This window comes from Oncorhynchus masou, chromosome 9 (genome assembly GCF_036934945.1).
Source record: "Oncorhynchus masou masou isolate Uvic2021 chromosome 9, UVic_Omas_1.1, whole genome shotgun sequence".
Classification (NCBI taxonomy): domain Eukaryota; kingdom Metazoa; phylum Chordata; class Actinopteri; order Salmoniformes; family Salmonidae; genus Oncorhynchus; species Oncorhynchus masou.
The window spans coordinates 56,254,144-56,280,939 of NC_088220.1; the positions used below are offsets into that span (position 1 = coordinate 56,254,144).

General features: G+C 44.7%; 1 protein-coding gene across 1 annotated transcript in view; it reads left to right on the forward strand.

Annotated features, from left to right (window-relative positions):
* Window positions 1-1,575: 1,575 nt before the first annotated feature.
* LOC135546284 (PTB-containing, cubilin and LRP1-interacting protein-like) overlaps window positions 1,576-26,796 on the forward strand; it is a 35,859-nt gene continuing 10,638 nt past the window's right edge. The window contains exons 1-2 of the mRNA XM_064974589.1: window positions 1,576-1,710; window positions 12,789-12,935. Of these exons, the coding sequence (XP_064830661.1) occupies window positions 1,681-1,710; window positions 12,789-12,935 (177 nt within the window). The 5' untranslated portion in view covers window positions 1,576-1,680. The remainder of the gene's footprint in view (window positions 1,711-12,788; window positions 12,936-26,796) is intronic.

Sequence of the window (26,796 nt, forward strand, 5' to 3'; positions counted from 1 at the left end):
CAAGGCTAAGTACTCTTTTTGGACAAAGCACAAGACTAAGTACTCTTTTTAGACAAAGCACAAGATTAAGTACTCTTTTTGGACAAAGCACAAGACTAAGTACTCTTTTTAGACAAAGCACAAGATTAAGTACTCTTTTTGGACAAAGCACAAGACTAAGTACTCTTTTTAGACAAAGCACAAGATTAAGTACTCTTTTTAGACAAAGCACAAGATTAAGTACTCTTTTTGGACAAAGCACAAGGCTAAGTACTCTTTTTGGACAAAGCACAAGACTAAGTACTCTTTTTAGACAAAGCACAAGGCTAAGTACTCTTTTTGGACAAAGCACAAGACTAAGTACTCTTTTTAGACAAAGCACAAGATTAAGTACTCTTTTTGGACAAAGCACAAGACTAAGTACTCTTTTTAGACAAAGCACAAGGCTCAGTGAAATACTAAGACCTCGCCTCACTTAGACTAGTGCTTTGAAAACCAACTCAAAATGATATCATATCAATATTGTGCATTTCACAACTCCTGAGAACCTTATCAATCTTATCAACTGAAGAAAAACCAGGTAAAAACCAGAGGTTTTGTCAGCACTGGCGTTATCTATCATTAAGACACCAAAAGACACAACGGACACTATATGACCTCAACAACACTGGCCAGACAGTTTTCAGGATTAACTCAACACCCACTACAATAGGACAATGGGTAACATGTTTCCACTAATAGACACTCTCCCCATGCCTTGTTTCTCCAGACAACATGCCAGCAGTGGGAAATACATTTGTTGTTAGCCCTGTGTGGCCTTGGTGACTTCCTGCTTGATCCAGATGTTCCTAGAGTAAACATCTGTAAATACAGGCTAGCTGTGGTGTTGTCTCGGCACTCGCCGCACCTAAAAACACACACACACACAAATACACTCAGGGCCACACACACACGTATGCATACACGGACACACACACACACACATGTGCATGGACACACACACACTCACGCATGCACGCACACACACACACACACACACACACACACACACACACACACACACACACACACACACACACACACACACACACACACTGAGTGGAGATGAGAGGAACCAGTGGTTCCCCCTTTCCCCTTTCCATGACCTCCAGGGTCATGGGCACTGTTTGGCCTCCGTAGGGATCCATTGGTGGGCATAGCTCCTATAATCTGAGTCATGGCTAGATCTGATGGAGCCATTTCACTGGAGCCAGAAGGCTGGAATGTAGAAGTGCGCAACCAACCATCAAAACCATGACCGTTTGGGCAAACATAACAGGACACAGCAATTAGTAAACCAAGCTGTGGAGTAACACTGACCAAAAATGCTTGAAATACTAGCAATATTTTTTATGTGAGTCTTTAATATGCAGTCAATGGAATTATTTAGCGAAATTCCAGCAGGATTGTTTCTGTTCTCTGTGTTCTCTGGCTTGCAATAGGGCTCGTCCTTTCGTTACTTGCTGCTGTCGCTACCGCCCCCTGCAGACCAGTCTCGGAACTGCTCGCAGGCGGAGCTTCATCACGCTTCATTGGAATTCACTGTCTGTTTCTCCAGATTGCAGAAGAGGAGAAGCAAGCCCCGAGAACGAGCAGATGTGAGCTGGACTACACAGAGAATAACCAGCTTCAGTAGAGACGAAAACCTTTGATTATACTAAAATGTGGCAGCCAGCGACAGAGCGATTGCAGGTATGGATTGATTAGTATTCCAGACCAGCGCATTTTTAGGGATATTAATGTATGTCTGTCAGATGTTTAACGGTATGAAAACCCATCGTGCATATTAGCCTGATCTCTGTGGGTTTTTTTTGTTGCTCAGATGCAAAACAGTCTTCTTCGGATGTGTTGTGTGTTTCAGTCCTATCATTGCAGAAATGATTGTTTTATTACGCAGGTGACCGCCTGCGCGATGGTATGCTCGTTTCTCTGAATTCAAACCCTCTCTCGTTCGTGTTGCCTCCTCCCCCGAGTAGCCCCATTACCCAACTAGTTCTAGGCTACGTTGTATCGCGTTCATACACGTTACGCAAGCCTGCTAGGTTACAGTGTAAACTATAGGTTTATCAGACTACTGGAACTCCGCTTGAATTATGGCCTTCCCTTGTTCATCATGATAAACCATTCTGAGAATGTGCTATATTGTGTAACATCTACTTGCTGCACCCCATTTCTGTCAATCTGTTTTTTTAGTTTGAGTAATGTTGCAGAGGCCATGGATCACCCTACAGTAGGGATCATCAACTAGATTCAGCCGCTGGCCTTGAGCGGAGGGTCAGGGGGCCAGAACGTAATTACAAAATATTTGTAGACTGCAAATTGACCGATAGAAGCCCAAACAGATAAAATATTTGATTAAAACATAATAATTTCAAAACTTGCTTACATTTGTATAGGATCACATTCGGAAAGTATTCAGACTTTCCAGAAGTTTTTACGTTACAGCCTTATTCTAAAATGGATTTAATAATATGCCATAGCTTGTACTATGGGACTCCCAATCACGGCCGGTTGTGATACAGCCTAGAATCGAAACCAGGGTCTGTAGTGACTCTAGCACAGAGATACAGTGCCTTAGACCGCTGCGCCACTCTGAAGAGACTCATCAATCTATACACAATACCTCATAATGGCAAAGCGAAAACCGTTTATAAAAATGTAATGTACACAAATATATATCAAAAAACAGAAATACCTTATACATAAGCACTGCCGATTTTAGCATGTAAATCTTGGTGGGGCAAAAAAAACTAAAAGTGGAATGCATGCCAGCAAAGCCACTACACAACACAACTATAAACAATACATTAATTGCACTTTAACGGTGACAAATGGTGCCCACAGACTGTTAGAGCCTACATAAAGCTAGCCCAACTGCTACACCTGGCTATCAGCGGAGCCTTGTCTGGCAGCGAAACAGTTCGTTCAGCCTCATCTACTGCCTTTAAAAAAACATAGCTGATATGGTTGACTTGCTTAAACCAATGTGGTTTCTAATAACAATTGAGATGTACCAACTATGGCATAAGGGGACGACAAGTGGATAAGAGGCAATCCGTAGTTTTGATCAATACAAGGACCGAGCTAGGATGGACATTAGTCAATATAACTTTTGAAATGTACAGCGACAGAATTCAGAACATGGGCCGTTCTAACAGTGCTCTCCCTGTACACCAAGTCAGAACCGTAGGATGAATAAAGGGGGCATATAAGCAGACAATGAAAGCTCCTACAATATTTGACGATTACATTTCTCTTAAACAGGTTATAGGCTACAGTAGAGCAGTCAGAACATTAGGCAAAATTAATAGGGGTAAATATACCAAATTATTAGGGTGAGGCACATGGGCTACTAACGTTTTACTCCACAACATACACTTAGTATTACTTTCTTAGTTACAGTAACATATCTCCCTGGCATATTACATAATTTATGAAGCTGCATACAATACATTTTTGGACTCACATTGTTGTGCTCGGCTAATCTTGCTTCTACACCTGCATTGCTTGCTGTTTGGGTTTTCAGGCTGGGTTTCTGTACAGCACTTTGTGACATCAGATGACGTAAGAAGGGCTTTATAAATACATTTGATTGACTTGAATAGAAAGGTGGTGCGGCGGTCCTCCGTGTTAACAGTTGTTTTGATTGCGGCACAAATCATGGTTAATTGATAGCACGACCAATGTTGACATTTTCTAATTTTAAATTTGGAAAAGAGCACCTTAATCCCAGATGTGGGGCCACACAGCCACTGCCAGTGATTCCTTACAAACTACTCGTTGAATATGCGATTTCCAACTTGTTGTGTATTGTTTATGTCCAATTGCCAATGAGCACCGATACGTTTTATCTATAATTTCTCTTTATATGACAAAAATTAAAAAGGATTTTCCAGTAGATTGTCGATTTGATTCACGATGATGACTGCTAGGTAAGATTGTGAAAGTATGATGTTGACATGATCAGTCCAATCAAAGCTACTGTACATATAAAGGGATTTGATGTCATTTTATCTGTGGCCAATGACCTTTAGCCTTCTTGGATGGGCACTTCTATGGCAGCAGCCAAGGGGCTAGAATTTGCAAGGTCTGTTCTTATGAGGTCCCACAGTTGACAGTGCATGTCAGAGCAAAAACCAAGCCAAGTGGTTGAAGGAATTGTCCGTAAAGCTCCGAGACAGGATTGTGTCGAGGCACAGATCTGGGGAAGGGTACCAAAATATTTCTGCAGCATTAAGGTCTCCAAGAACATAGTGTCCTCCATCATTCTTAAATGGAAGAAGTTTGGAACCACCAAGACTTTTCCTAGAGCTGGCCGCCTGGCCAAACCTAGCAATCAAGTGAGAAGGGCCTTGGTTAGAGAGGTGACCAAGAACCCGATGGTCTCTCTGGCAGAGCTCCAGAGTTCCTCTGTGAAGATGGGAGAACCTTCCAGAAGGACAACCATCTCTGCAGCACTCCACCAATCAGGCCTTTATGGTAGAGTGGCCAGACAAAGTCACTCCTCAGTAAAAGGCACATGACAGCTCGCTTGGTGTTTGCCAAAAGGCACCTAAAGGACACGCAGACCATGAGAAACAAGATTCTCTGGTCTGATGAAACCAAGATTGAACTCTTTGGCCTGAATTCAGAGCATTACGTCTGGAGTAAACCTGACAACAGTCATCACCTGGTCAATAGCATTCCTACGGTGAAGCGTGGTGTTGGTGGCAGCATCATGCTATGGGGATGTTTTTCAGCGGCAGGGACTGGGAGACTAGTCAGGATCGAGGGAAAGATGAACAGAACAAAGTACAGAGCGATCCTTGATGAAAACCTGCTCCAGAGTGCTCAGGACCTCAGACTGGGGTGAAGGTTCACCTTCCAACCGAGAGATGAAAATATCTGTGCAGCGACGCTCCCCTTCCAACCTGACAGAGCTTGAGAGGCTATGCTTAGAAGATTGGGAGAAACTCTCCAAATACAGGTGTGTCAAGAAGACTTGAGGCTGTAATCACTTCCAAAGGGGTTTCAACAAAGTACTGAGTAAAGGGTCTAAATACTTATGTAAATGTGATATTTCAGTTTTTTGTATTTCAGTTTTAATCCATTTTAGAATAAGGCTATAACGTAACAGATTGTGGAAAAAGTGAAGGGGCCTGAATACTTTCCAAATGCGCTGTATGTGTCTATTATGCGTGGGAATACTTTGGAACAGATTTCCCAAATTAAAATCACTTGGACCTGACTTGCTGGTGTTTTTACCGTCTTTTATATCCAAAAATAAAAAATTATAAAAATACAACTTTTGTTTTTTGGGGGGGGGGGGTCAGAACTTGGGGGGCCAAATATTATAATATTCAGCCTGCAGGCCGTCAGTTGGGGAACCCTTTATAGTCTAGTCCCACAGAGCAAACCGAGGTGTCATTAATCACTACAATTCAAGTAATTACCACGGATCCTCTGGCCTGTTTGGAAGTGGTGAAAAAATAGTTTAATGGCACGTATTTTGATCTTCAGGGGCGCGGGGCAAGCCGTTCACTGAGACTGGCTTCACGTCTCCTCTAATGCTATCCAGATGTTGCGTGGACTACTTTGCCAAATGAACTTGCACAATCCCCCTCACAGTGCTTGCCCTGGCATCAAGAAGATTGAATCTCGTAGTAAACTTGGGTGAATAGTTTTAAGTGATACTATCTACATATTTTACAACTCCACGCCTTGAAATACTACCACTTTAAGAGGTGAATGTTTATCACATTGTAATTGAGTAATTACACCTTACACCAGCCACCAGACCAGAAAGGACCAATTTATTCCCATCACAGGTTCTGATATACATAAGGACCTATGCACATAACCTCCATACTTCTGCACAATTATGTTTGCCTACATTAATGTACAGACTGTTAAAAACATTATTTCATCCTCATAGGGGCCTCTGAAGTGCTAACCCTCTTAAACATTTGGTCACAATGCCGGCGTAATGTGACAAAAGTGCCCATTCAAGCATTTCTCAAACATATTTTTGGAGACTCAGGTTGGTTTCTCAGTTCAGTCTGGCCTTCCCTGATCTGTTCATTGCAGCCTAGATGTACTAACAGCGTGGCCTGGCCTTCATGTGTTCTGGTGCTGATCTCCATACGCTGGGTTGACTGACGGAGCCTGTCCCAGCCTACTGATCCCAGATTGGTGGGCCTCAGCTCTCCATACCACGGCCCTGTGATCAATCACGTCCCTGCGGGAAAGTGCTGAAATGACGTGTGGTTCTGAGGGTGAGCCATTTATCACATGGTAATGGGGCTGTTCCAGCTCGCTGCTTAGCTGCCTGCACACTAATTTCCCTTGTCATGTGACTCACATGGATGGAATACCAGGCGGAATGGCAGTTAACTGTGCCTCTAACGATGCTTAGTTCTTTATCTGAATGATATGAAGAGATACAGTAAGAAGGAAGATTCTGGTAAAAAGGAGGCCTAGTTAGTGACGGCCATTTTTGGTTCTCTCAGCTACTTGCCACTGTACTGTTGCCATGGTGATGCTTGATCGCTTGCTGCTGCACTGATCAGTCACTCTAATCCCTTTGACTATGTTGTTGTCCTTTATTCCTGTTCTGGAACAATCCTGTTCTAGTAGAGTTACGTCATGTATCCTATACATCCGATAATGTTGTATTTGGCTGTTTTTTTCTCATCGTTACCATGGTATCCTCCTTCCTTTTCTTCCTTCTCTCTTCTGTTGCCATGGTAACATCCAGTGTCTTGCTGCATTTTCTCATCTCATGTCAGAGCAGGAAGAAGAGGTATGAGCCAATGTTAGAGCAGACACCTTTTCAGGCTGGTATTAAGAATCTACTATATGTGTCAGACGGAGAGAGGGATGACGGAGACACTAACAACATGACATCGTGTTTGTGTCTACAAAATGGCCTCCGTGGTACCGACAGCTTAAAATGTTGAGACATTTGTGTCCAATGTTAGACTTCTATTTTGCAACAAAGGATGTATCATGCAGCATTGTCTACTTCCTCTTCTACTCTTCCCCCATTCTCCCATTCCTCACCTAACACGTCCCCCTGAAGAATCAGTTTCAAGAGCCCTCTCTTTCCCTGGCATCGCTCAGAGATTTTCAACCGATTTCACAATGTTTTCCGTCCCGGTCTCTGCTCTCTCACACACACACACTTCCCTCACAACCATCTCCCAATTTATATATGTTTCTCTTACTCAGCACCCAGTGCTTTCATAGTTGACATTTTCTACATGGACTACATTCCCATTTCTTTGATATGGGAAACTGGCTGAGCAGACAAAACGTCCTATCCTGACACTGCAGAAATGTGTTCAGCCTCCGGGCCTGTTTGAGGTCACTCATGGTCAGAAGCACCGTTAGGTCTGTCTTCTGGGGCTGCTGTGGTGAAGGCTGGATTGGTCAGGCCTCTGTCCTGCTAGAAGGAAGAAACAGTATTTGCGCGTCTAACTTTCTCACTAGATTATCCGTAATCATGGTAGCATCCACATTCATTTAGAAGTGTTTAGAATCATATTCTATTCTTATTTACAATAAAAGAGTTTCCAAAATGACAATGCATTATGACACAAAATGTATATGTGGGGACAGGTTAACTGGGGTCATTTGCATCAGAAAGTTGACAATGTTTTTACGGCCAGCTGGAGATACAGCCACCACCAGCTGGGGTCTGTGGTTGGCTTCTGTCAATATCCGCCTCCCACAACACCGTTGACCGACCAATCAGAGCAACGACAGCCCACCTCCCACAGAACCAAGCCACCAATCAGGGCGCAGGACCTCCTACGGTCCTCTCAGATGCTTTTGAAACGCAGTGGTTCTACTCATAAACTGGTCCCGGATCAGAGGCGGAGGCCGTTAACAGTCTGGCAGGACAAGGGTGATACGGCTGGCTCGTACTATGCTGAGGGAGACTTGTGGTTCGGGAGCTAACCACTGGATGGGTGTGGATGGCTTCCAGACTACCTGTCCTCCACTGCTCCGTCTGTGTTTTTAATGCCTCAGTCAGACCGTAAGATGTGTGTCGTAGTGAGTTGTGTGTGTCGTGTGTGTGTGTGTGTTTGTCAGAGTGAGTTGAGAGGCCAAGGCTGATGTTGGTTTATGTGAGCGTCTAGCCAGCCAGCCAGAGAGAGAGCTGTTCTGATAGCAGTCTGAGTCCAGGTTGAGATGGCCCACTGTCTCACCCTGACGCCAACACACACCAGCACTGCTCTCAAACATCTGTTAGTCTGCTCCACTCTGCTCTTTCATCTTCAGACTGTGTGTGTGTGTGTGTGTGTGTGTGTGTGAGTGTGAATCTTTGTGTTTGTATCCAGTAGAACATTTTGGGGTCAGTTCTATTGAATGCTATATGTGGATGTTACAGAGTAGTGTTTGCAATGGTGTACTGTATATCAGTCCGTTTATGTGTTTTGAATAAGGTGGTATGTATGTATGTTTCTATGACTAGGCTTGTGCAGTATCCAGATTGTCATACCAAATTATCGACCTTGTAACATTCTGGGATTTTCGGTCATACTGGTACTGAACACAAGGGCCACTATTTTTAAACCCCACTGAGCCCCTGCGATCTGAAGCTTAGCAATGCTAACAAGTACATGTAAAATGCTGCAGAAACTGCAGAACATTTAGCACAATTTAAAAAGTGAACTTAATAGTTATATCTCTGGCAAACATTTAGTTGTGAATTCAACACTGTAACGTGATCACCTGGCGCGTGCTGCATAACAGTGAGAGACCCACAAGGCTCCGGCCTCTCGTTGTTGCAAACAAACACCATGTGACTGGGGAGTAGAAGCTTCATAATGAAACATGATCTGACCGGAGAAATGACAAACACAATATTTATCTCCTAACGTATTTCACATGCTGACTGCAGGTTTTTGCAACACTTTCAATAAGTCCTTTTGACACTATTGGAACAACCGTCCTGTGCCTGTTTCAAAATATCCCGTTGTACGGTATAACGGCCAAGCCTCTGTATGACCCCTATGTTCTGTGTCTCAGCCGTTTTCATTGGGTCGTTGTACTGTGGCTTATGCTATGATTGACCTGAGAGCCTGTCTACTCCAACAGGATGCTCCCTGAGGGCTGGGCGTGTACCATACCACCTATGACCTGCAAACTACACACACAATCACACGGTCGAAGCGGGCTCACACACACACACACACACACGTACGTGCATACACACGCTTGTGTGCACAGACACGTATCACGGTTGACACGCGCAAATACGCGCACACACTCCAGAGGCAATCTAGGTCTACCTGAACGCTGTTTAGTGTTGGTCAATGTAATCTTGTCGGTAAGGACTAAAAATGGAACAGTGTGTACATTCTGTAATTTCATGCTTTGACTTTGTGGTGTGTGAGTGCGTTAGTTTGACTTTTTTCAACAACAAGCCGTTTCTTTTCCCCCTGTATCAGCAGACCGCCTAAGGATTTCAATGGCAGAAAAATCCCTCGACCGTCTCTCCTCTTATCTCTCACAGAGCTATAGAATCCCCCTTCTCTCACTCCAGAATGGTCACTTCCAAACAGTGTGAAATTTCTACTCCCCTCTATTTTCAAATGCTCTCTCACAATCCATAACATTCAGTCAAAAAGTTATTTTGGAAAAGTCACGTGCCTCGCTCATGCGTGAAATGTATACCATTTTACAAGTAAAATCTCGGGCTGTTATTGAGAATGTGGCATACCTTTTTTTAAACACAGAGTATGAAATGCATCTAAAGATTTCAGTGAATGGGCTAGATGAGGAGCAGACTCTACAGACAGCCGTGCGTGCCACCGACCGGTATTGGGTATGCGAGGAGCATATCAATATCAATTCCTTGGATCCAGAATCAGACACTCATCCCCAACCCAAATAGAATCTACAATATTCGTAACTCGATGAGGCAATTTTTTTTTATTCAGAGGAATAATAAAATAAGGAAAATACAGTGAAAATATTATGAATCGAATTCCAGTTTTATTCCTCGCGGTGCCAGTGTGAGCCCCCCGCCTTCCGACCCGGGCTGACCACAGGAATGTGGAGCACTGTCAGGAAGCCATAAAGTTCTGACGCGGAGGTCAGCGAGCGTTTACGCACATGTGGCTTTAGTTTCAAAACTGCCTCTCCGCCGCTTCTCGTTTACTCTGTTCTTCTTTTCTCCTGTTTTTCTCTCCTCATCATCTTTCCTCCTTGTCTGGTCCACAGGTGGAGTTTGGGTTGTATGATGGAGATGTAGTGGGGTAATGTAGGAGGATGGGTTGTATGATGGAGATGTAGTGGGGTAATGTTGTATGATGGAGATGTAGTGGGGTAATGTAGGAGGATGGGTTGTATGATGGAGATGTAGTGGGGTAATGTAGGAGGATGGGTTGTATGATGGAGATGAAGTGGGGTAATGTAGGAGGATGGGTTGTATGATGGAGATGTAGTGGGGTAATGTTGTATGATGGGGATGTAGTGGGGTAATGTTGGAGAATGGGTTGTATGATGGAGATGTAGTGGGGTAATGTTGTATGATGGAGATGTAGTGGGGTAATGTAGGAGGATGGGTTGTATGATGGAGATGTAGTGGGGTAATGTAGGAGGATGGGTTGTATGATGGAGATGTAGTGGGGTAATGTAGGAGGATGGGTTGTATGATGGAGATGTAGTGGGGTAACATAGGAGGATGGAGATGTAGTGGGGTAATGTAGGAGGATGGGTTGTATGATGGAGATGTAGTGGGGTAATGTTGTATGATGAGGATGTAGTGGGGTAATGTAGGAGAATGGGTTGTATGATGGAGATGTAGTGGGGTAATGTAGGAGGATGGGTTGTATGGTGGAGATGTAGTGGGGTAATGTAGGAGGATGGGTTGTATGATGGAGATGTAGTGGGGTAACGTAGGAGGATGGAGATGTAGTGGGTTAATGTAGGAGGATGGGTTGTATGATGGAGATGTAGTGGGGTAATGTAGGAGGATGGGTTGTATGATGGAGATGTAGTGGGGTAATGTAGGAGGATGGGTTGTATGATGGAGATGTAGTGGGGTAATGTTGTATGATGAGGATGTAGTGGGGTTATGTTGGAGAATGGGTTGTATGATGGAGATGTAGTGGGGTAATGTAGGAGGATGGGTTGTATGATGGAGATGTAGTGGGGTAATGTAGGAGGATGGAGATGTAGTGGGGTAATGTAGGAGGATGGGTTGTATGATGGAGATGTAGTGGGGTAACGTAGGAGGATGGAGATGTAGTGGGGTAATGTAGGAGGATGGGTTGTATGATGGAGATGTAGTGGGGTAATGTAGGAGGATGGGTTGAAACTTTAGCACTACTGGTGCTTGGTTTTAGATGGGGGGGGGGGGGTCACAGTGGCTTTACTCTGGTTTGGGGTGACAATCCCTCCTCTACTTCAGCTGAAATGTGGACAACAGATGGTGGACCTTCTCACTCACTATTTCTCTGTTTCTCACTCTCACTCTCTGCGTGTGAAGTGTCCATCAGAACAGGACATGAGAGCCTTGCCGCCTCGTCTCAAACTGGAATCTGAGGTTTTGTAAAGCCGACCAGAACCATATGTTCTGGTCTCCGGCCCACAGAGGCAGGGAATGGGATTGTGGAATTTCTGGGTTTCCTTGAAACGCCTAAACAAAACCGAGCAGGCTAATGAAATCATGACTCGCACAACTTCAGCAGAATAGAAAGTACTTGTGGGAACTAAGAATGTGATCTATTAATCTAACATTTTATTCATCAATAACATATTAGTGTCATGCGTTTCATGTACTACTACAACAGTGTTTTATACTATATAGTGCTATACTATTAACCTGTAACAGCTCCCCATATGCTCCGTCAGTCAGTCTCTGTCAGTCTACCGTTCTCTGTCAGATGCTTGCTAGCTTGTGTTTAGGTCCCAATTTGACGTGATACTTTGTGATTTGTGACATTTTTATCTTTATGTGTTGCTCTATGTCCACAAATGTTGATAGATGGATGGATAGATTAATGTAAGGGTGGATGGACAGACGGGTGTGTGGGTGGGTGGATGGGATAGATGGATGGATGGGATGGATGGATGGATGGATAGATTAATGTAAGGGTGGATGGACAGACGGGTGTGTGGGTAGATGGGTGGGTGGGTGGGTGGATGGGATAGATGGATGGATGGGATGGATGGATGGATGGATAGATTAATGTAAGGGTGGATGGACAGACGGGTGTGTGGGTGGGTGGATGGGATAGATGGATGGATGGGATGGATGGATGGATGGATGGATGGATAGATAGATTAATGTAAGGGTGGATGGACAGACGGGTGTGTGGGTGGGTGGATGGGATAGATGGATGGATAGATTAATGTAAGGGTGGATGGACAGACGGGTGTGTGCGTAGATAGGTGGATGGGATGGATCGATAGATTAATGTAAGGGTGGATGGACAGACGGGTGTGTGGGTAGGTGGGTGTGTGGATAGGTGGGTGGGTGGGATGGATGGATCGATAGATTAATGTAAGGGTGGATGAACAGACGGGTGTGTGGGTGGATGGGATGGATGGATGGATGGATGGATAGATTAATGTAAGGGTGGATGGACAGATGGGTGTGTGTGTGGGTGGGTGGGATGGATGGATGGATGGATCGATAGATTAATGTACGGGTGGATGGACAGACGGGTGTGTGGGTAGATGGGTGGGATGGATGGATAGATGGATGGATGGATGGGCATATTGATTGATTTCTTGATTGGTTGATTGATTGACCATGACTTTATCTCCCCCAGCACTTCCAGACGATGCTGAAGACCAAGCTGAACGTTCTGACACTGAGGAAGGAGCCGATGCCCACAGTGATATTCCATGAGCCGGAGGCCATTGAGTTGTGCTCTACCACGCCGCTCATGAAGAAAAGCACCCATAACGGCTACAAGGTACACACACACACACTGTTATGTGTGTTTCATTGTTGTGTATCACTGGTGAGAACAATTGGCTTGTGTTAGAACTGTAATCCTGGCACATATTGTAGGTGTGTGTTATGGGCACACGTCTTCTATCAGTGTGTGTGTGTGTGTTTGCCTAGCTGTGATAACTGTCTAATTTAGATGTTTATCCTGCGAGCTGCCTGAGTCAAAGTCTATTCTCTGTGTTCAACCTAAAACAAACATAAACAGTCCTGCAGGTTGAAAAAGCAGGAGAGAAACATGTTCTGTTATTACAGACAACACTTCCCTGTGTGTGCACAGGGGGGAACCCAGGAGACTGGGGTAGGGGCACAGGGTGTTATGTTGGCTCTGTAACTAAGGCAACTTCCAGTTGTGTGGGTGAGATGGTGGGAGATGTTTGGCAGGCTTGTTAAGGCTTTCACATCAGCTCATTTGGAAAAGGCATTGAATATAAACACACACCAAACCACTGGCTCACTTATGATATAACTCATTCAATCACAACACACAGAACACAGACAACCAAAAGACAACTTGACGTTCCACAATGGACAATGAAGCGCTATTCATTTTGAGTGACTGGCTATGCTATGTGCCAGTAGAAGTGGCTATGCTATGTAAGACAACTTGACGTTCCACAATGGACAATGAAGCGCTATTCATTTTGAGTGACTGGCTATGCTATGTGCCAGTAGAAGTGGCTATGCTATGTGACAGTAGAAGTGGCTATGCTATGTGACAGTAGAAGTGGCTATGCTATGTGACAGTAGAAGTGGCTATGCTATGTGACAGTAGAAGGAACCGGTCAGGTTGTACCTTTTTAAGAAGGGTGCACATGGAGAACACATGACTGACTGATTAGAATAGCAGACACTATTTAGTGCAGAGGTGCTGATCTCGTTCAGAACAGGACTTGTTCCAGAACACCTGCGAAAATGTTCTGCTGAAACCCAACCAGCCATCCAGTATAAACTTCTGGCAGGACAGAAGAGAACAGTGGGGCTTTTGGTCTTTAGGTCTGGGGCTCAGCACAGCCAATGGGAAACTGACAGTCTTCATCCCAAATTCTCCCTGTTACCTAAGAAGTGCACTATAAAGGAAACAGGGTGCCATTTGGGATGCAACCACTGACTGGGGTTTTGGTCTCCAGTTGGTGTTGCGGTGCCAGGCTAGCCTAGCCCTTGGTGTTTGTGCATGCCTGTATTTTTCCCAGACTTCTGTCCTCTGCTGAACTGTGAGGTTGAAGCTGATTAGTTGGAGCTCCTCAGTGGACCTCACTGTCCCGTGTGAATTAGTAAGGTCTCAATCTGCCCACAGTCTGTAGTACACACGCATGCACAGACACACACAGTCCCTTTTCCCTCCCTTTTCCTCTCGCCTCAGACGCCTTTTCAAGGTAGGTTTGAGAGAGCTTGGTTTAGTTTCCATGGATACCACTACATCTATTTATCAGGGAATGCCAGCTACAAAATAATAATAATTTTTTTAACTTACTCACTCTGGCTCTATGCTGTTCCAGGGCTTTCAGTTTATGTAGGAAAGCAGAGTCGAGTAGACGATTTCCACACCTACAGAAGTAAGGCTTTTTAGAGGGGTGGGGATTTGAATACTAACAGCTACATCAGAGGGGTGTGTGCGTGCTGATCATTTTCTCATGGCTCTCTCTTGTCCCTCTGCAGAAGACATATGGTGAGCAATAGGTTTGGAACATCGAAATACAATAAAATCACATTATCGAATTGCAATAAATATAGAATTGTGAGAATCGCATTGCATATCATATCGACACCTAAGTATCGTGATAATATCGTAACGTGAAGTCCCTGGCAATTCCCAGTCCTAGCCTCCACCCACTCACCCCAACCCGAATACCACTATCCCCCTGCCAATGCTAACGGCTAAAGCTATTTCTCAATGTTCCCCTCTCTCCCAACCCACAGCCTCTCTCTGTCTGGAGACTCTGTGTGTCTGAAGGGATCAGTTTGAGCAAGATGATGTACACAATTGCTAATCTTGATCACATAGGCCTAGGTATTTGGGCCTTAGTTAAGGTGATTTGTAGATCAGTGATTCGGCACAGACACTGCCCTGCTCTCTGCTCTCCCAACCCCAGAGCCTTGGATAGGAATAAGCAATATGGAGGACTTCTTACTAGCCTGTCAGAGGGCAAGGTGGAGTTATTACCATATTGCTTATACCTGTACAATCGTCTCAGATCTCAATAAGTTCCCAGGGTGGTACGGGGTTGATTTGGGATTGGGCCACTCTTTGCCCTACCCTGCTCTCTGTACAACCCAGATCCCAATCCCTGCCATGGAGTCCGTAGCTGTGGTCCACACGCGTTCCAACCACTTTCAATCACTCCCCTGTCACTCTGTCAATACTGGTAGGAACCACCTTGACTCAGAGCAGCTGCAGAGGGGCATCAGTGTGTTACTTACCTTCACGGAGGCATCTAAGCTTTCACACTCTTTGTGTGTGTGTGTGTGTGTGTGTGTGTGTGTGTGTGTGTGTGCGTGCGCACTTGGTGGCTCTGAGTTCAACAGCTCATCCAGGTAAAGAAGCAGGGAGAGGAAAAGGAAAGCTCCTTATTTCAGCTTCTGTAAAAAGCTTGGGAGGGAGCTGAGTTTTCCATTCAGAATTCCCAGTTTTGAGACAGAACACAGACCAAACAAAGCACCATACAAGCATCCCCTGTGAGTGTGTGTGTGTGTGACTTGGATGTGATCCAGAAAGCGAGAGCTAATCGCCTGGCTCTGGTCTGAATCTCTTTGATTATATAACGACCCGGCTGCGGAGGGCAGCAGCGGCACATCGTTTCCATGGAGACAGAGCTGAGGCCAGGTGTGCACGTGTGCTCTGAGGATCTGGGTACTCTGCTGCTCACCATCCTGGCTCGTCAGCTAAAAGCTCCAGCCTTAGCACTGTTTACACTAGCCCTCCCTCCCCCTACCTTAAGGACTTGGTTCAATTGGTTAGTTGACGACATTGGTCAAAGACACCATGGAAAACACTGGTGTCACAGTGGGGTCTAACTGACAGGATGGTGTCTGTTACACCATCAGGCCCTCTCATCAGGCCCTCTTATCTGCCCTCCACTTCTCCCATGGTCATCCATGTCTCAGCTTTGCTGAACAGACAGTTGATCTTAGGACTTATTTAAAAAACAATTTTTTCTAAACGTTTATCATTCTCTCTGTGGCTTATATTCATGGCTGCCAAGGGAAGCCAGGGTTCCCCAAAAAGTGAACCCCCACCCAATTTGTTTACACCATTTTCCTTAAGTTTGTATCTCAACGGACAAAGAATCCAAGTGAGTGAAACAGCGTCCCTGTAGAAAATAGTACAAATAAAGAAAAACTCTTGAATGAGTAGGTGTATCCAAACTTTTGACTGGTACTATATACACATTTGCAGTACACTGAACAAAAATATAAACACAATGTGTAAAGTGTTTCTGGTTTTCTGATCCACGCCCCTACCTTTTTTTTAATAGTATCTGTGACCAACAGATGCATATCTGTATTCCCAGTCATGTGAAACCCATACATAAGGGCCTAATGAATTTATTTAAATTGACTGATTCCCTTATATGACCTGTAACTCAGTAAAACCTTTGAAATTGTTAGATGTTGTGTTTTTAATATATTTTGTTCAGTATACATTTTAATTTATTTTGTTTCGGGTAACAGTAATTTTATCCTGACAAATTGGTTTCATGGACATTTTTGAAAAGTTTGAGAGCACCTCTTCCCTGGAGACTTTGGTCAACTTGAGATGTAATAATAGACCAGGATAATGGTATTCTCTTTGCAGACAGACCCAGGGAGGGGAAGGAGGATTTTTGTCTGTTTTCAGTTGTTTTTGAGAACAGTGATTTAGAACCATCTGGGCCAGTCGGGAGCTGTGTACTATGTGGGACAGAATCCCTCGAGCTCTGGGAAATTCTTCTCTGGTCCCGGTCCTGTCGCTGTATATTACATTAGCTCTATTTCACTGTGTGATTCTAAGAAAAAGGATTCAAGACAGATTTTCAAGCTTTAGAAGGTTCATTGTGTGTTTAGAGTGCGTGTTTGTCTTCGACAGATAGGGAGAGTAAAAACTTTGTATTCTAATGTACAGTGCATTCAGAAAGTATCCAGAACCCTTGACTTCTTCCACATTTTGTTACGTTACAGCCTTATTCTGAAATGTATTAAATTGTTTCCCCCCCCCTTATATCTACACCAATTTTGGCTAATTTATATATTTTTTATAAAGAAGAAAAACAGAAATATCACATTTCCATAAGTATTCAGACCCTTTACTCAATACTTTGAAGTCTCTTTGGAAGTGATTACAGTCTCAAGTATTCTTGTGTATGACTCTACAAGCTTGGCACACCTGTTTTTGGGGAGTTTCTCCCATTCTTCTCTGCAGATCCTCTCAAGCTCTGTCAGGTTGGATGGAGAGCGTTGCTGCACAGCTATTTTCGGATCTCTCCAGAGATGTTTGATCGGGTTCAAGTCCGGGTTCTGGCTGGGCCACTCTCAAGGGTATTCAGAGACTTGTCCCAAATCCTCTATTGCGTTGTCTTGGCTGTCTGCTTAGGGTCGTTGTCCTGTGTGCCCCAGTCTGAGGTCCTGAGCGCTCTGGAGCAGGTTTTCATCAAGGATCTCTCTGTACTTTGCTCCGTTCATCTTTGCCTCGATCTTGACTAGACTCCCAGGCCCTGCCTCTGGAAAAACACCCCACAGCATGATGGTTCCAACACCATGCTTCACCATAGGGATGGTGCCAGGTTTCCTCCAGACATGACACTTGGCATTCAGGCCAAAGAGTTGAATCTTGGTTTCATCAAACCTCATGGTTTGAGAGTATTTAGGAGCCTTTTGGCAGACTCTAAGCGGGCTGTCATATGCCTTTTTCTGAGGAGTGGTTTCCGTCTGGCCACCCTACCATAAAGGCCTGATTGGTGAAGTGGTGAGGAGGTGGCTGTCCTTCTGGTAGGTTCTCCCATCTCCACAGAAGAACTGTAGAGCTCTGTCAGAGTGACCATCAGTTCTTGGTCACCTCCCTGTCCAATGCCCTTCTCCTCTGATTGCTCAGTTTGGCTTGGCGGCCAGCTCTAGGAAGAGTCTTGGTGATTCCAAACTTCTTCCATTTAAGAATGATGGAGGCCACTGTGTTCTTGGGGACCTTTAATGCTGCAGACATTTTTATTTTAATTAATCCGTTTTAGAATAAGACTGTAATGTACAAAATGTGCAAAATGTCAAGTGGTATGAATACTTTTGAAGTCACAAAGTGTGTGAGATGGTGTGTGTTTGTGTAAGGCAGATGTCTGCTTTAAATGAACTACTTTCTATTGGCAGTGATGATCTTAGCCAGGGCTTCCCTTAGATTGGTCCCTTTGATATACAATTCAGTCTGGTTTGCTTTGAGGCCCTTTATATACTTCCCCACAGTCAGATTATGTGTCTGCGTCCAGAATGAAGGAAGTTAGAGGTAGTTTCGCCAGCCAATACTAACTGGTGTCAGCACAATGACTGGGAGTCTAGAGTATCTGCTAACATGCTAACAGATTCCATAGATTTCCAGTCATTGCGCTAGTTAGCAACTTTCTCCAAACTGCATGCAGAGACATACAAATGGTATCCACGAGTTCATCTGACTCTGGGGAAGTAAATAAAGGGCCTCATGTAAAAAAATTGAAGTATCCCTTTTAATAAACCAATAGAAAAGTCCCAAAACATTAAAACCTGCATATTTGGCACTCCAGGCAGACACAAGCAAATGCTCAAAGTATCTGTGAACCCAAGTCTGACCACAAGTCCAGCTTTTCAGCATTATAATCCTATTTATCCTCACCATCTCTCTTCCTGTCTCTGCTTGCATTTCACAACATCACTTAACTTAATTTTAGAGAAGTGTTAGAACAAAGCACTTCTGTATTTTTGTCCATGAAAAGAACAATAAAAATGTTGAATGTGAGAAGTGGATATAAAAACAGGAGTTTATGAAGGAAGGGAGATTTTGAGGGGTGAGTGCAGTACAACAAGCAGTCTTCAACACAGATAGTGGATAGAATCTCACAGAAAGCCACAGGACCCCAATCCATCAGTTCGCTTAGGTGCTGGCAAAATGGCTGCCTATACCTTCATCACACTAAAAACTAAGGCTAGAAGTGACAAGATCTGACTGAGGTCATGATGTGCTCTTTCTGCTAGCATGGTTAAGCTAGTTTAAAGCTAGAATGTTAGCTTACCCTCAAGCCATGCTATGCATACCACCCTGCATCCCACTGCTGGCTTGCTTCTGAAGCCAAGCAGGGTTGGTCCTGGTTGGGAGACCAGGACTGCTGGAGGGCCAGTAGGAGGCACCGTTTCCGCTGGTCTAAATATCCCAATGCCCCTGGGCAATTAATATATATTTTTAACCCTTCATTTAGCTAGGCAATTCAGTTAAGAACCATTTCTTATTTACAATGACGGCCTACCAGGGAACAGTGGGTTAACTGCCTTGTTCAGGGGCAGAACAACAGACGTTATACTTTGTCAGCTCAGGAATTCGACCCAGCAACCTTTCAGTTACTGGCCCAGTGCTCGAACCTCTAGTCTACCTGCCGCCCCACATTGACTGGGGACATTGCCCTGTGTCGGATGCTGTCTTTCGGATGGGACATAAAACAGGTGTCCTGACTCTGTGGTCACTAAAGATCTCATGGCACTTGTTGTAAGAGTAGGGGTGTTAACCCTGGTATCCTGGATACATTTCCAATCTGGCTCTCCTACCATCACGGTCACCTAATCATCCCCATCTTACAATTGGCTCATTCATCCCCCTCCTATCCCCTGTAACTATTCCCCAGGTCATTGCTGTAAATGAGAATGTGTTCTCAGTCAACTTACCTGGTAAAATAAGGGTTAAATAAATACATGTTGGCATATTACTCAGCTCATTTTTGTTGAGAGAGAGGTCTGGTGGCAGGAATTCTGGGGGTGTGAAGGACCCCATTGTGAGTCTGTGGACACACTGGGATGTAGCCAACAGCATCTGTTTTGTCTACACACACACACAAACCCGTCTCCCCGCCCACACACACAAACAAACAGGCACTGTTATTCAACACAAGCCAGCAAGCTCATACTTAAAAACACTTAAGACTCCTGGACAGCTAATTATATGGCTACCCGGACTATTTGAATTGATCCCCCCCACCCACCCCCATTTTACCTACACTACTGTTAAAACAACATCAAGTTGATCAGAAATACAGTGTAGAAATTGTTGTAAATGACTATTGTAGCTGGAAATGGCAGATTTTATTTTTTGAATGGAATACTGTGTAGGCGTATAGAGGCCCATTATCAGCAACGACCACTCCTGTGTTCCAATGTTAGCTTATCCAAGTCTATCATTTTAAAAGGCCAATTGAGCATGTTAGCACAGCGGAAAACTATTGTCCTGATTACAGGCTCAAAATGACCAGAAACAAAGAACTTTCTTCTGAAACTCATCAGTCTATTCTTGTTCTGAGAAATGAAGGCTATTCCATGTGAGAAATTGCCAAGAAACTGAAGATCTCGTACAACGCTGTGCACTACTCCCTTCACAGAACATCGCAAACTGTCTCTATCCGGAATAGAAAGAGGAGTGGGAGGCCCCGGTGCGCAACTGAGCAAGAGGACTAGTTTGAGAAACAGATGCCTCACAAGTGTTCAACTGGCAGCTTCATTAAAGACACCAGGCTCAACGTCAACAGTTTAAGAGGTGACTCCGGGATGCTGGCCTTATTAGCCAGTCTGAAATATGACTTTTTCTTTGTAACGCTGCCTAGAAGGTCAGCATCCCGGAGTCGCCTCTTCCTGTCTTAACTGCACTGTTGGCTAAGGGCTTGTAAGTAAGCATTTCACTAAGGTTTACACCTGTTGTATTCAGCATTTCACTGTAAGGTTTACACCTGTTGTATTCGGCGCATGTGACAAATAACATTTGATTTGATGCTTCGGTACTTTGACGACTAGCAAGTATTTTTTAAACCTCCTGTTTCGGGCTGGATGTGTCAATGTGTAGTTCTCACATGCATAAATCTATGAGCAGAATCACTTACCTCAATTAGCTAGCCATGAAATCCCCAGTTTGAAAGCAACGGTTTTCTGAAAGCTGTGCAGCGCTATTTACCCTACATTTACTCCCCATGTTGGCCAGCCCCTAGAAATTTGAGTTTGTCACTGAGCTCCAGTCCCTCACCATTTGAGTGACAACTACCAAGACGCACAAACAGTAGAGCAAGAGAGCGAGAGGAGTGACGTGGTGCACATATCCCTACTGGATCGTGGAAATGTATCATGGCTCCGGAGAAGATGGCTGACGTTGTATGTGCTCCTAACCACCTTTGTTTTTTGTTGTTGTTTTTTTTGCATTGTTTGTAACTAAAAAATAAACGTATTCTGTACATAATGTTGCTGCTACCGTCTCTTATGACCCAAAATAATTTTGGACTTCAGAACAGCGATTACTCTCCATGAACTGGCAGAAGCTTCTTTTTTTTCCTTTAACGAGTCCGACGTAAAGGATATACTGCTTTCCCGGGAACAGGCCCAAATCCCCGTCATTTGCATGAAGAGAAGACGGAGAAAAACAGGACAGAGGTCGGGCTGCCTTCTGAGAATTCGTAGGCGATCGAATGAACCCCCACTGCCTTCCGTTCTACTAGCTTACATGCAATCATTGGAAAATAAAATCGATGACCTACGGGGAAGATTAAACTACCAACGGGACATTAAAAACTGTAAAATGTTATGCTTCATGGAGTCGTGGCTGAACGACGACATTATCAACATACAGCTGGATGGTTATACGCTGTATCGGCAGGATAGAACAGTGGTGTCTGGTAAGACAAGTCGGGGCGGACTATGTATATTTGTAAACAACAGCTGGTGCACGATATCTAAGGAAGTCTCAAGGTTTTTTATCTCATGTTACGCTGTAGACCATACTATCTACCTAGAGAGTTTCTGTATTTTTCGTAGCCGTCTACATACCACCACAGACCGATGCTGGCACTAAGACCGCAGTCAATGAGCTGTATTCCGCCATAAGCAAACAGGAAAAGGCTCATCCAGAGGCGGTGCTCCTAGTGGCCGGGGACTTTAATGCAGGGAAACTTACATTTGTAAATGTGCAACCAGAGGGGACAAAATCTCTAGACCACCTTTACTCCATACACAGAGACGTGTACAAAACTCTCCTCACCCTTCATTTGGCAAATCTGACCATAATTCTATCCTCCTGATTCCTGCTTACAAGCAAAACTTAAAGCAGGAAGCACCAGTGACTTGGTCAATAAAAAAGTGGTCAGATGAAGCAGATGCTAAGCTGCAGGACTGTTTTGCTAGCACAGACTGGAATATGTTCCGGGATTCTTCCGATGGCATTAAGAGGTACACCACATCAGTCACTGGCTTCATCAACAAGTGCATTGACGACATCGTCCCCTCAGTGACCGTACGTGCATGCCATGGATTACAGGCAACATCTGCACTGAGCTAAAGGGTAGAGCTGCCACTTTCAAGGAGCGGGACTCTAACCCGGAAGCTTATAAGAAATCCCACTATGTGCTCCGATGAACCATCAAACAGGCAAAGTGTCAATACAGGACTAAGATCGAATCGTACTATACCAACAGGTTTTAAGCAGACCCCCATAGTGCCTGTGCCCAAGAACACTAAGGTTACCTGCCTAAATGACTACTGACCCGTAGCACTCACGTCTGAAGTGCTTTGAAAGGTTGGTCATGGCTCACAACACCATTATCCCAGAAACCCTAGACCCACTCCAATTTGCATACCGCCCTAACAGATCCACAGATGATGCAATCTCTATTCCACTCCACACTGCCATTTCCCACCTGGACAAAAGGAACACCTATGTGAGAATGCTATTCATTGACTACAGCTCAGCGTTCAACACCATAGTGCCCTCAAAGCTCATCAATAATCTAAGGACCATGGGACTAAACACTTCCCTTTGCAACTGGATCCTGGACATCCTGACGGGCCGCCCCCGGGCGGTAATGGTAGGTAACAATACATCCGCCATGCTGATCCTCAACACAGGGGCCCCTCAGGGTTACACGCTCAGTCCCCTCCTGTACTACCTGTTCACACATGACTGCATGGCCAGGCACGACTCCAACACCATTAAGTTTGCCGATAACATAACAGTGGTAGGCCTGATCACCGACAACAACGAGATAGCCTATAGGGAGGAGGTCAGAGACCTGGCTGGGTGGTGCCAGGACAACAACCTCTCCCTCAACATGATCAAGACAAAGGAGATGATTGTGGACGTCAGAAAAGGACGACCGAGCATGCCCCCATTCTCATCGACGGTGCTGCAGTGGAGCAGGTTGAGAGCTTCAAATTCCTTGATGTCCACATCACCAACAAACTAACATGGTCCAAGCACACCATGAGAGCTGTGAAGAGGGCACGACAAAACTGAAAAGATTTGGAAGAATTTCACTAAGGTCTATACCTGTTTTTATTTGGCGCAAGTGACTAATAAACTTAGATTTGATTTGTGATGTAACACGCAATTTTCTGGGACCACTTTTAGCTTGTGGGTGCTACTTTCAGAACAACTGGCTAAAAAGTATGCAAAAGTACTGTAGAATATCTTTAAACGAACTCCCACACTTTCACGTGCAGCTCTGTCCCTAGCCAGCTGTACTGGCTGACTCAGTAAGTGGAGAAGAATGTTAACAACCGCCTCAGGAATGCGAAATTCTCCAGAAGTTCTTTGGTAGTAATGTAAGGGGAGGCCTACAGAGAGAGACCTCTGTAGATACAAGGTGCAAGTACTACACCCCCCTATTCCTTATATAACATATTACTCTTGGCCATAGCTTTATGAGTGTGTTCTGTAGGGAATAGGGAGACATTTTGGACACAGATACAATGGTGGTATCTCACATAAGACCAGTATGACCCAGAACATTTTCAAAAACCTACAATGCCAATACAGGAAAGGCTTTCTACTAAACCAGGGCTGGCGTGGCGTGTCTTGGTTTTATAGACATGGTTCCCTCTGTCAGTCAGAGGTGGTTGGTTGCACCTCAATTGGGGAGGATGGGCTCGTGGTAGTGACTGGAACAGAATAAATGGACTGTTATCAAATACATCAAACACGTGGTTTCCATTTGTTTGATTCCATTCGCTCCGTTCCAGCCATTATTATATGCCCTCCCATCAGCTAGCCTCCTGGGCTGTCAGTCCTCAGAATGGTATGTGAGTTAGTTCAGATTTGGTTGAATGAGAAGTGTTCCCAACAACAAGTACCTGAACATCAGGCCTTTCCCAAAACTGCAGCACTTCTCCAGCTGGACTCGCGTCCTTCACACTTTCTCATCTCTTTCTCTTCTCTGCTCCTCTGTTCTCTCCTCTGATACACAAATCAGCTGTGCATCTCCATTCAGTAAACAGTCAGTAAACAGTGTGGGATAGAGAGGGAGAGGTACAGATGAGGGGGGTAATGCAGCTGCTGGATGTGTCCTGCTGCACACACACTCACTCACAGACAGACAGACTGACAGAGAGACAGACAGCTCCCTCTGCCCCCCCCCCCCCCCCCCACCTTCCCTCTGTCTGGGCCGAGAGGAGAGAAGGAGCCAGGATGTTCCTGTCAGTGTCTGTCTCCCTGTTGGGTTTAGGAAAGCTGATCTGCGGATGTTTGCTCTTGACTCCCTGGCCTCTCTGTCTGCCTCTATCTCTCTGTCACCACCTCTTTTCTCCCTCCTTCTCACCTCTCGCTGGTCTCTACACCTATGTGTTGATCACTCATAATGTGATGTGTTAGATTGGTGATCAGTTAGATTTTTTTCTGGTGATTCAAGGGGAAGAAATGACAGATTATTTCACAAAGAATCATCTGCACAAACATTCTGTACTCTCTTGGCAGTCATGGTTCAGGTGTGTGTGTGTGTGTGTGTGTGTACATGTATGAGAGACCGGAAGATACTGAGTAAAAACAAGAAAAAAACGTGACGAAGAGAGTGGAGATTGTCAGGAGAGACTGAGAGCGAGACAGAGAGAATCCTCCATAATCCCAGTGCTGGTAATTGTGGCCACATGTTTATCCACACAGAGCACAGTGTTTAGCCATGTCCTCTCTCTCTCAGAGTGTCTGTCTCAAAGCACAACTCTGCAGTCCTAACCAACTACAGCAAAGTAATGTGTCTTGTTTAACTAGTAGGAATCATGCGTACAGTGGGGAGAACAAGTATTTGATACACTACTGATTTTGCAAGTTTTCCCACTTACAAAGCATGTAGAGGTCTAATTGTTATCATAGGTACACTTCAACTGTGAGAGACGGAATCTAAAACAAAAATCCAGAAAATCACTATGATTTTTAAGTAATTAATTTGCATTTTATTGCATGACATAAGTATTTGATACATCAGAAAAGCAGAACTTAATATTTGGTACAGAAACCTTTGTTTGCAATTACAGAGATCATACGTTTCCTGTAGTTCTTGACCAGGTTTGCACACACTGCAGCAGGGATTTTGGCCCACTACTCCATACAGACCTTCTCCAGATCCTTGAGGTTTCGGGCTATTGCTGGGCAATACGGACTTTCAGCTCCCTCCAAATATTTTCTATTGGGTTCAGGTCTGGAGACTAGCTCGGCCACTCCAGGACCTTGAGATGCTTCTTACGGAGCCACTCTTTAGTTGCCGTTGGCTGTGTGTTTCGGGTCGTTGTCATGCTGGAAGACCTAGCCACAACCCATCTTCAATGCTCCTTCTGAGGGAAGGAGGTTGTTGGCCAAGATCTCGCGATACATGGCCCCATCCATCCTCCCCTCAATACGATGCAGTCATCCTGTCCCCTTTGCAGAAAAGCATCCCCAAAGAATGATGTTTCCACCTCCATGCTTCACGGTTGGGATGGTGGTCTTGGGGCTGTACTCATCCTTCTTCTTCCTCCAAACACGGCGAGTGGAGTTTAGACCAAAAAGCTCTATTTTTGTCTCATCAGACCACAAGACCTTCTCCCATTCCTCCTCTGGATCACCCAGATGGTCATTGACAAACTTCAGACTGGCCTGGACATGCGCTGGCTTGAGGAGGGGGACCTTGCGTGCGCTGCAGGATTTTAATCCATGACTGTGGTCCCAGCTCTCATCAGGTCATTGACCAGGTCCTGCCGTGTAGTTCTGGGCTGATCCCTCACCTTCCCCACGAGGTGAGATCTTGCATGGAGCCCCAGACCGAGGGCGATTGACCGTCATCTTGAACTTCTTCCATTTTCTAATAATTGTGCCAACAGTTGTTGCCTTCTCACCAAGCTGCTTGCCTATTGTCCTGTAGCCCATCCCAGCCTTGTGCAGGTCTAAAATTTTATCCCTGATGTCCTTACACAGCTCTCTGGTCTTGGCCATTGGGGAGAGGTTGGAGTCTGTTTGATTGAGTGTGTGGACAGGTGTCTTTTATACAGGTAACGTGTTCAAACAGGTGCAGTTAATACAGTTAATGAGTGGAGAACAGGAGGGCTTCTTAAAGAAAAACTAACAGGTCTGTGAGAGCTGGAATTCTTACTGGTTGGTAGGTGATCAAATTACTTATGTCATGCAATAAAATGCAAATTAATTACTTAAAAATCATACAATGTGATTTTCTAGATTTTTGTTTTAGATTCTGTCTCTCACAGTTGAAGTGTACCTATGTACCCATCGGCAGTGTATCAAGTACTTGTTCTCCCCACTGGATATTCAGTACCTTTCAGGCCCCTAACCTAACCACTGACACAGGGTCAGATATTCTTTTAACCCCCTAAATGTTAAGATTAGGTTTGGA